Source organism: Procambarus clarkii, chromosome 26 (genome assembly GCF_040958095.1).
Source record: "Procambarus clarkii isolate CNS0578487 chromosome 26, FALCON_Pclarkii_2.0, whole genome shotgun sequence".
Lineage (NCBI taxonomy): Eukaryota > Metazoa > Arthropoda > Malacostraca > Decapoda > Cambaridae > Procambarus > Procambarus clarkii.
Genome location: NC_091175.1, coordinates 20,917,490 through 20,929,114, shown reverse-complemented (window position 1 = coordinate 20,929,114; position 11,625 = coordinate 20,917,490). Strand labels below are relative to the sequence as shown.

Sequence of the window (11,625 nt, the reverse complement as noted above, 5' to 3'; positions counted from 1 at the left end):
TAATATAATATTAATTTATATTTGAGAAAAGTTCTGTTTTGAATTAACAGCATGTTAAAATTGATGAATGCATCTTTGGGTTTGACCGCTGGATAGAAGAATGGATTTGGTCCCAGGACGGGTTGGTAAATACTTCACCCACGTATTACAAATACGAGTAATCGCTAACAGAACCTAAACACCTAACCCAACCAATGCCCAAATATGCACAGTATGCTAATATATAACAATATTAATTTATTTGGGAAAATTCCTATTTTGAATGTTCAGCATGTTACAATTGATGAATGCATCTTTACGGTCGACCACTGGATAGAATGGACTTGGTCTGTGGACGGGTTGCGTCCTTAGACCAAGTCAATTTCGTTAAGAAATTGATTTGGTCCACCACCCCACTTCGCCGCTGGCCAAGATGGTGGCTGTGGTGGTGCCGTTGGCCAGGGTGGTGGTGCCGCTGGCCAGAGTTGTGGTGGTGCCGCTGGCCAGAGTTGTGGTGGTGCCGCTAGCCAAGGTGGTGGTGCCGCTGGCCAGAGTTGTGGTGGTGCCGCTGGCCAGAGTTGTGGTGGTGCCGCTGGCCAGAGTTGTGGTGGTGCCGCTGGCCAGAGTTGTGGTGGTGCCGCTGGCCAGAGTTGTGGTGGTGCCGCTGGCGAAGGTGGTGGTGCCGTTGGCCAGGGTGGTGGTGCCGCTGGCCAGAGTTGTGGTGGTGCCGCTGCAGGCCAGGGTGGTGCTGGTGCCGCTGCAGACCAGGGTGGTGCTGGTGCCGCTGGCTTAGGCCCCCTCTTGGGGGGCCGCCCCCTCACCGGTTTAGACCGGTGAGGGGGCGGAGTCACTGGACAGGGTGGCTGCATTGCTGTCCAAGGTAGTGCTGGCAAGGGTGGCTGCATCGCTGGCGAAGGGAGCTGCATCACTGGCCAAGGTGGCTGTATCGCTGGCCAGGGTGGCTGTATCGCTGGCCAAGGTGGCTGTATCGCTGGCCAGGGTGGCTGTATCGCTGGCCAAGGTGGCTGCATCGCTGGCCAAGGTGGCTGCATCGCTGGCGAAGGGAGCTGCATCGCTGGCCAGGGTGGCTGCATCGCTGGCCAAGGTGGCTGCATCGCTGGCCAAGGTGGCTGCATCGCTGGCCAAGGTGGCTGCATCGCTGGCGAAGGGAGCTGCATCGCTGGCCAAGGTGGTGCTGACCCGGGTAATGAGGTTGATTGCATCGCTGGCGAAGATATTGGTTGCCGTATCACAAACCGGTGAGGGGGAGGAGTCACTGGACTAAATAATTGCGGTGTCAGGGACTGGTGAAGGGGCGGAGTCACTGGACTAAATGGATGCGGCGCCACAGTCCGGTGACGAGGCAGAGTCACAGACTGGTGAGGGGGCGGAGTCACTGGACTAAATGGTTGCGGTGTCAGGGACTGGTGAGGGGGCGGAGTCACTGGACTAAATGGATGCGGCGCCACAGTCCGGTGACGAGGCAGAGTCACAGACCGGTGAGGGGGCGGAGTCACAGACCGGTGAGGGGGCGGAGTCACAGACCGGTGAGGGGGCGGAGTCACAGACCGGTGAGGGGGCGGAGTCACAGACCGGTGAGGGGGCGGAGTCAGAGGCCGGTGACGGGGCGGAGTCAGAGACCGGTGACGGGGCGGAGTCAGAGACCGGTGAGGGGGCGGAGTCACAGACTGGTGAAGGGGCGGAGTCAGAGACCGGTGAGGGGGCGGAGTCAGAGACCGATGACGGGGCGGAGTCACAGACCGATGACGGGGCGGAGTCACAGACCGATGACGGGGCGGAGTCACAGACCGATGACGGGGCGGAGTCACAGACCGATGACGGGGCGGAGTCACAGACCGATGACGGGGCGGAGTCACAGACCAGTGAGGGGGTGGAGTCAGAGACCTGTGACGGGGCAGAGTCACAGACCAGTGAGGGGGTGGAGTCACAAACTGGTGAGGGGGCGGAGTCACTGACCGGTGAGGGGGTGGAGTCACAAACTGGTGAGGGGGTGGAGTCACTGACTGGTGAGGGGGTGGAGTCACTGACTGGTGAGGGGGTGGAGTCACTGACTGGTGAGGGGGTGGAGTCATTGACTGGTGAGGGGGTGGAGTCACTGACTGGTGAGGGGGTGGAGTCACTGACTGGTGAGGGGGTGGAGTCACTGACTGGTGAGGGGGTGGAGTCACTGACTGGTGAAGGGGTGGAGTCATTGGCCAATATGGTTGCAGTGTCACAGACTGGTGAGTGGGCGGAGTCACTGACTGGTGAGGGGGTGGAGTCACTGACTGGTGAGGGGGTGGAGTCACTGACTGGTGAAGGGGTGGAGTCACAGACTGGTGAAGGGGTGGAGTCACTGACTGGTGAAGGGGTGGAGTCACTGACTGGTGAGGGGGTGGAGTCACTGACTGGTGAAGGGGTGGAGTCACTGACTGGTGAAGGGGTGGAGTCACTGCCTGGTGAGGGGGTGGAGTCACTGACCGGTGAGGGGGTGGAGTCACTGACTGGTGAGGGGGTGGAGTCATTGGCCAATATGGTTGCAGTGTCACAGACTGGTGAGGGGGTGGAGTCACTGACTGGTGAGGGGGTGGAGTCATTGGCCAATATGGTTGCAGTGTCACAGACTGGTGAGTGGGCGGAGTCACTGACTGGTGAGGGGGTGGAGTCATTGGCCAATATGGTTGCAGTGTCACAGACTGGTGAGTGGCCGGAGTCACTGGCTGGTGAGGGGGTGAAGTCATTGGCCAATATGGTTGCAGTGTCACAGACTGGTGAGTGGGCGGAGTCACTGGCTGGTGAGGGGGCGGAGTCATTGGCCAATATGGTTGCAGTGTCACAGACTGGTGAGTGGGCAGAGTCACTGACTGGTGAGGGGGCGGAGTCATTGGCCAATATGGTTGCAGTGTCACAGACTGGTGAGTGGGCGGAGTCACTGACTGGTGAGGGGGCGGAGTCATTGGCCAATATGGTTGCAGTGTCACAGACTGGTGAGTGGGCGGAGTCACTGACTGGTGAGGGGACGGAGTCATTGGCCAATATGGTTGCAGTGTCACAGACTGGTGAGTGGGCGGAGTCACTGACTGGTGAGGGGGCGGAGTCACTGATCTAAATGATTGGGGCGTCATAGGATATTGAGAATGCGAAGGCACTGGCCAAAACGGTTGCGACGTCATAGGACATTGAGAATGCGAAGTCACTGGCCAAAATGGTTGCGACGTCGTAGGACATTGAGAATGCGAAGTCACTGGCCAAAATGGTTGCGACGTCATAGGACATTGAGAATGCGAAGTCACTGGCCAAAATGGTTGCGACGTCGTAGGACATTGAGAATGCGAAGTCACTGGCCAAAATGGTTGCGACGTCGTAGGACATTGAGAATGTGAAGTCACTGGCCAAAACGGTTGCGACGTCATAGGACATTGAGAATGCGAAGTCACTGGCCAAAATGGTTGCGACGTCGTAGGACATTGAGAATGCGAAGTCACTGGCCAAAATGGTTGCGACGTCATAGGACATTGAGAATGCGAAGTCACTGGCCAAAATGGTTGCGACGTCATAGGACATTGAGAATGCGAAGTCACTGGCCAAAATGGTTGCGACGTCGTAGGACATTGAGAATGCGAAGTCACTGGCCAAAATGGTTGCGACGTCGTAGGACATTGAGAATGCGAAGTCACTGGCCAAAATGGTTGCGGCGTCACACTACAGTGAGGATGCGGAGTCACTGGACAAAATTGTTGGGGCATCATTGGACAGTAAGGATGCAGAGTCACTAGACAAAATGGTTGCGGCGTCACAGGCCAGAGAGGGGGCGGTGTCACTGGTGGAGTTGATGTCGTCGTCGAAGGAGGTGACGGAGCAGTTGCCAATGGAAGTAACCAGTGTCTCGCACACGTAGAGGGTTTCATAGCTCTGGCTGGGGTTGATGGGGTTCATATACTTTTGAGCCTGCCACACACGCTCAACCAGGTGCTGCAATATATGTATATAAACTGGTTAGCAACTTGTGCACGACCACCTTCCAAATGTACAACTTAATCATGCTTCAATTGCTTGCGTATATTTTAAAAACTTGAGAAAGTAATCGCGGTCAACATTTGTCTATTCCGAGGCACGCCTTCCCACTGAGCCAGTGTTTCTCAACGTTGTTGACCCACCTAAAAAGTTTTATTGTCCTCCTTGGTTGAGGAGCTAAAAAAAAAAAAAAAACTGAGGCCGTTAGGAGAATTAAGTTTAAATTTCGCGGGCAATTTAAACCTTCAAAATTCAAACTAGTACGAATGCAATAAACTATATGATTTAAATTGCAATAAATAACATATATTTGAGGTGTTGATTTGGTTAATTTTAATCTCAAATTATCACGGTTTTTAACATACAGTCCATTTCATTTTTGTTAACAATAAATACTTACATCACTAAACCCTAAGTCAACCAAATATGAACTCGGGAATGACAACGTCAATTGTTTGTATATTTTGTCTGCTTCATCGCAGAGCCACACCATTGCTCCTTTTAGTTTAAATAAGGTTTTAATTGAGTAATTGTTCTGTATGTCTGATAGCTCTTCTTGATATTACAAAGCCACCATACTTAAACACACCAGCATTGCCTCAGTTATCCAAAGTGGAAAAAAATTCTTAAAAATTAGAAAATCTTTCATTCAAATTACCGACCATTTTGCTCAGGTGATCTGCAATAACAAGTCTGCAACAAGCATCAATAACTTCATACTTAGCCAACAGAATTGGTGAAATTTTTAGATAAAATTTTATTTTGGCAAAATTGCAGAAATCCAATGAAGCTAAAATTCTTAGTCTATCCAGTATCAGGGGTTCTATTTGCTCCTTGCAGTTGTTCATTTATCATATACAATTTTTCAAAGATATCTGTTAAATAACTCACAAATGCTTTACCATCAACTGTTTGTAGGAGTTTCGTTTCAGGTTTGTTTTTAAAAACTCACTAAGAATATTAAATAGTTCCATGAATCTTATCTATCGTTATCACCTTATCAAAGGTGAGAGTCATCTCACCTCCGTGTAAAGCAATAGGCTTATATGGTCACAATTTTTAGCCTCACAAAATTGTTTGAAGAAGACGCTCAGATTTTACATTAGTTTTGATGTTAATGCATTTCATAACTTTAGTTCGAAATTGCCTTCTAATGTAAGCAGGTGTACTTGCATAATTTTTTTGGCAAGCGAAAGCAGCCGAAAATCAGTACACAGACACAAAGGACAATCAATCCCAAAAAGAGACAAAATATCAACTAACGCCAGTTGCCTGCGAAAGCTTCTTTTAAGCTAATTGAGATTATTTTTATGCTCTTTAATTGACATTTTAGTCTATGACCCGCTTGGGTCCGCCATTTTGAGAACTGGCTGTCATTTTTATGCCATTTTGACGTTCATTTTAAATGATGTTGCGACAATATTTATCAACTTGTTTTAGTAAATGAAAGGTACGTTAGTTCGAGTAGTGAATACTGGAGAAAACGGCAGTACTCGCACCACATGATCTTCACACTGACTGTGTGTGGGGCGAACATCCCATGTTAGAAACACTGTTCTGAACAAAGGGGGACCAATAAACCGCTCGGATTAGACAACTATTACCCACATGATGTGAGCCGGTAGTTCGACTGTGCCAAAGGGCTCACCTCATCCAAACACAAATCACATGACATTCATCCCTAGACTCTTAATGATTTCAGTAGGAATTATATCTATATTTCTTACCTTTCTTAAGAAAATGTCAATACTTCAGAAAGTCACCCGTGTTAAGCTTATTTTACAGGAACTTATTTTAAACAGTCCACAAGATGGACAAAAAGAGTCTGGAAAGAAATAATCGACAAGACGTGAAACGTACCCTGGGTAATTTAGCTTGTTTGGGTGTGATGGTTCCCTCAACAATCGACGAGCACGTTGGAATGCATGAGCTGTTAGCCTGACCCATTACTTGGAGTGTGGCGGGATAAATATTGTATCTGGAAAATATAAAAAATATGATATTTGAAATATTTAAGCATATGACACCAATATTTTACTTGAATTTACAACAGGGGCCACTGTCTCTAGTGGCCTCGATGAGGACAGGAAATCAGCGGCTTGTCAGAGGTTCCCCCCCCACATTTGTTTTGATGATTTTATCGAGCTTGACCTGGAAATACAGCTGTGCTTTGGCATTTACGACTTCAGCGGGTATATTGCATCCCGCTCATTGGATTTATGGTGGACCTAGTTTGCATGTCACCGAAAGTTTACCAACACAACACATGATACAAGTTAATTTTTCCTTCTTGAATGAGGGAAGGGAATAATTAGGGAGAAAGCACCAAGCCTTTACGACTATACAGCACTTGGAAGGGATCAGGATAACAATTTGGGATGGGACGGGGAAAAAGGAATGGTGTCCAACCACTTAGACGTCGCGGATTGAACGCCGACCTGCATGTTTAACATGCTGTTCATTCAAAAAAAGGAATTTTCTTAAATATAAATTAATATTATTATATATTAGCATGTTGTACATATTTAGACATTGGTTAGGTTAGGTGTTTAGGTTATGTTGGTGCAACCCATCCTCGACTCAAGTCCATTACATTCAGCGATCAACCCCACAGACGCATTCATAAATTTTAACATGCTGTTCATTCAAAACGGGAATTTTCTCAAGTATAAATTAATATTATAATATATTAGCATATTGTGTATAAATAGGCATAGGTTAGGTTAGGTGTTTAGGTTCTGTTGGCGATTATTTGTATTTGTAGTACGTGGGTGAAGCATTTATAGCGTTGTGATTCGAACAAAATTCGTCAGTGAAACACTTGTTCCGCATATGTTCGAACGTCAGCAGTTGTGAGTCGTGTGTAAACCGTTTTTCATTCAAAAACAGGGGGTTTGGCGGGTGCATGGAATGGACTTTGGCCTTTGTTTATGAGGACGGGAATAAATTGAGATCGAGTGAAGCACAAAATGGAACAGTAAATCAACTTTGTTTTTATTAAAATAAGAATTATATATTAGAAGATAAGGTTTTAAAATGTTCACACGTGGTAAAAGTTATTTTGGTCCATTTTCACAGGGTACAAATTGTGTGCCCAATAGAGAGGTACAGTACATAATGTGCGCTTTGTGATGTGAATAGTTTCCGAGGTCACGTGGGAAAGGATTAGCTAGTTAACATAAGAGGATTGAAGCGAAAGGATTTGATTTAAGGAACGTTGACTACTAGATAACCAATCACGTGAGTGGAAGTGGGGAGGGGTAATGACCAGGCAGTTAAGATAAGGGAACTTGCAAGTATGCCAGAAAGTGGATCAAGTTAAAAGCAGGTGAGGGGGGAACAAAGCATATGGGTGCACGATGGAGGTCCGGCAGTAGCCTCCCGTGGAAGGAATGTGCTGGGAAGGGAGGAGTGAATTTAGTCTTGTGTGCGCTGGTTGGCGGGTGATGCAAGTGAGGATGATCCTGACCAAGTTTGGAAGGGAAGGGAACTATCAGTTCAAGTTTATTGAGGCAATGATAGAGCAGGACTTTGAGCAGTTCATCTCAAAAGGATAGAGCAGTTTAAGCTATCTCTACCCCTCGTCTATTTATGGTCTTTCAAGGGGCTCACAAATTCATACTATTAATCATATTAGTCATGAGATAATACGGATGGAAATCAACTTACAAATTATTCGGGATAGATTTTCAGAGATATACGTCGCTTCAGCGATTAGATTAATAACAGGTGGGGGAGCTAATGGAGGGGGGTGGGGGGGGGGGGTAAGAAATAGCCTAAGCTACTCTATCCCTTTGAGATGTATTTTTCTTGTCTCAACAAACATACTTGAACATGGGGGATCTATTAAATTATTCCTCTCACTTCGAAATGTGGAAAGACATGCACAATGCATGTTAGAGCCTACAGTAAGAGACCATATATGATATCCTTATGTTGTAATGTTACAAGGTATGATGTCATTCAAGAATGTATTGCGTTTCCAAAGAAACAATTAACACCTATAAGAGGTGAAAGTGCCAAGAAAAAGTGAAAAATCAAGAGAAAGTGCCAAGCCATTACGACTATATGGCATTGGGATGGGATCAAGACAAGGATTTGGGATGGGATGGGGGGAAGGAATGGTGCCCAATCACTTGGACGAGTCGGGGATCGAACGCTGACCTGCATGAAGCGAGATCGTATGTAGTGGTAGAAATTTGGAGTGAATGTGATCTTTGTCGTGAAAGGATAGTTGCAAAATGGAGGATAATTGGGAGTTGTTGTTTTCAGATTTAGCTACTCAGAACGGACTGTCCATGTAGCACGGGCTATAGTGAGCCCGTAAGTAGTTGGGAGGGTGTACGTGAGTGATGAAGATTAAGCCACCCAAGAGGTGGCACGGGCATGAATAGCCCGTAAGGTGTACCTGATTGTTACATGACCTTATGTAATCGCCGAGTCAAGCGAGGTGACTAATTTGAATAATATTCTAATTATGAATTATATACATAAAACTCAAGGAAACTGCGCCCAACCATTTCCGTCCCTCCCAGGATGCGAACCGAATTCTTGATTGTGAGTGGAGAAGTAACCCAACTGTACTACAGCAGCCCGTCCTCCAAATAAAGACCCAAAGTCTATTACAAGTACAAATAATCGCCAACAGAACCTAAACGCCTAACCTAACCAATATGCTAATATATAATAATATTAATTTATATTTGAGAAAAGTTCTGTTTTAAATGAACAACATGTTAAAATTGATGAATGCGCCTTTGGGGTTAGCCGCTGGATGGAATGAACTTGGTCCGAGGACGGGTTGCACCGGGACTGATCCTGGTAGTACATATTAAGGACCCAACGCGGGATAATAATATTTTAGACTTTTACGAACAGGGAGACACAAATGACAGAAATAGTGAGTGAGCTGAGCTAGGGAATAAGGAAATCAGATTTCACTTATAATAAATTAGATATGTAAGATAAAATTTTGTTCAGGTACCTTTGTTAGGTCGGAGTTTTATCATGCAGTTCTGTTTTAAGCACTGTATTATTGAATTGGTATAAATTCGCTACAGTGAAGGATGTTAAAGTTATTCTCGGAATTAGAAACCTCCCATATGAAGAGGGACTAAACACAGCTAAATATACCTTCTTTAGAAAGGCAAAGTAAAAGCGTGCTCGATTGTAGTATACAAATATATGAAATATATTAAAATGCTAAATATAAGAACACATAATAGAGCGGGAACAAATAATTGACGCAGATTGAATAACTTTAGATTCAGAAAAGCCCTGGGTAAATACTGGTTTGGAAATAGGTATGCTGATCAATGAAACACATTGCTCAGCGGATTGTTTCAGGAGTTGGTTACAATGATTATGAGAAGATAAAAAATGGGAACAATAGGCTTTCTGTTGTTCCCCATGTTATCAGAAATAGCAGTTGAGTCTTGTATACCCACCATGCAAGAAGCTGCGTTCCTAGATGTAGGTCTCGCCGTTTCTGTGTCTTGGTGCGAGAGGCTGTACAGAAATTAGTCCAAGTAAATGGCGCGATGCTGATCGTTCACTATATGTTAAACACTGGAATTCAAGAGACGAGGATCTATACGTGTTGACTTGTCAACTGATCACCATAGACTGACCCTTCCGCAGGCTTCTCATCCCGAACATGACCTGTGGGAAGGGTGGCGATTGATAAAGATTAAGCCACCCAAGAGGTGGCACGGGCATGAATAGCCCGTAAAAAAGGGTGGCGGGAGATCCTGTGTGACATAACATCGACCTTGGGGGGGTGGGGGGGGGGTAGAAGTAGCCAAAGCTACTCTATCCCTTAGGGATGTATTTTTTCTTGTCTCAAGAAACATATTTGAACTTGAACATCGACCAATAGCGTAATCTCTTGTAAATGTTACATATGAAATTATTATTTGTTGTAACTGCACATATTTTGTAATTTGTTAATGCTATGTCACGTTGTGGAATAAAATATTTATTTAAATCATGAAACTAACACGACATGAAAGTAGCCATCTAGATCAGACTTTCTCCATGTATATATAAGGAAGTGCTTCTCTATGATGCTACTGCCAATCACAAAAGCTACTACTTCACTATCTCCTGGAATGTGAAGCAACCAACGACCTTAGAAGTACCTTAAGAGTCCCCGAATCTTGCAGTAACCACCCTGAAGCCATCAACACTGCCACTCTTCTGGTCAACAAAGGTGTCCAGCAGCTGGACACCCTCATAAATACTGTCAAGCAAAATCCTCCCCCGCGATATCAGCCTGACGATTTAAATGCGATCTCAGCACACAGTATACATTTACTCAAAAACAAAATTAATCTACCACTTACGGGGTTATTCATGCCCGTGCCACCTCTTGGGTGGCTTAATCTCCATTATGATGGTGGCCGGGAACCTATTCCACTCGTCTCCCACCCTGTTGCCAAACCAGTACTTCCTGTATCCTTCCTGAATCTGAACTTCTCCAGCCTATAGCCACTGTTACGGGCTCTGATCTGGTCTGATAGTTTCAGGACCTTTCCTACATCTACCCTCTTGATACCCCTCATCCACTTGAAGACCTCGCTCATGGGTCTCGGACTCTCCCAGGTCTGTGTTATAATTGTTCTTAGAGTCCCTGACTTTGTTAACTTCTCGTCATGGTTGTTTAAGGTGTTTAGTGATGGCCAAGTTACACATCACCAAGCTACAATGAAGGAACGACGACGTTTCGGTCTGTCCTGGACTAAAATGACGTCGTGTAATGATCTGATAATGGTCCAGGACGGATCGAAACGTCGCCGTTTCTTATGTGGTTTGGTCATCATATCTTCAACCTCGTTATTGTGACTCGTCGTCTGCATAAGGTTTTTAGTGCTACTAATGAGTTCTGGAAATTTCCCAGTATGTTTCCTGCCTCCTCCCTTGTTACCTCTAACATAGCACGTATTTGTCTCTCCTTCCTTCAGTATATTTCTCAACCATTCTTCATGTGCTCCTCTTAACATCTTCCGACTGTTTCATTCACCTGGGCTCTAGGAAACTCGAACCCTGGACCCCACGAATGTGAGGCAGAAACTCTATCGACCGATTGAAGATTGATTGATGAAGATTAAGCCACCCAAAAGGTGACACGGGCATGAATAGCCCGTAAGTGGTGGCCCTTTTGAGCCATCACCAGTATCAAGAGCTGATACTGGAGATCTGTGGAGGTGCGACTGCACCCTGCGTGACGGGAGATGTCTCCCGTGCTGTCGACCGAGCTATCGAGTAGTCTTAATAAGGAATTTAATCCGACTGGATTAGCGTTAGAATATGCAGGTTTCTTTGTTCCCATGCTTAGTTATCCCACATTTCCTTTCTCTGATATTCTGTTATCTTGAGAAGTGTTTCGTAAAATCTATCAATGCAGAGAGAGAGAGCTAAGTTTTGATAGCATTCTCCAATGATTGTTATTATCTGAATCATTACTTAATTTTTTCATCGGAAAACATTGTTATTGACATCTTTATTGACACAAATTCGAAAATAGGTTCGTGCTGAGTCGTCCTCGTGATTCCTTGAGAGCTTCAAATGTAAGCATACTCGACCCGTCCTCCCTTGATGTGACCTGCCTTATTTGTGGGAACCGACCTGTGA

The 11,625-nt window shown here is 45.8% G+C and overlaps 1 protein-coding gene across 1 annotated transcript; it reads right to left on the bottom strand.

Moving 5' to 3' along the window:
• Positions 1–804: 804 nt before the first annotated feature.
• On the bottom strand, positions 805–10,577 carry LOC123756910 (uncharacterized). The gene is made up of 6 exons (XM_069331527.1): positions 10,423–10,577; positions 5,854–5,971; positions 3,705–3,951; positions 2,557–3,127; positions 1,237–1,884; positions 805–1,204 (listed from the first exon to the last, which is right to left on the bottom strand). The coding sequence occupies exons 1-6, from the start codon at positions 10,575–10,577 to the stop codon at positions 805–807; spliced, it is 2,139 nt and encodes a 712-aa protein (XP_069187628.1).
• Positions 10,578–11,625: the final 1,048 nt, after the last annotated feature.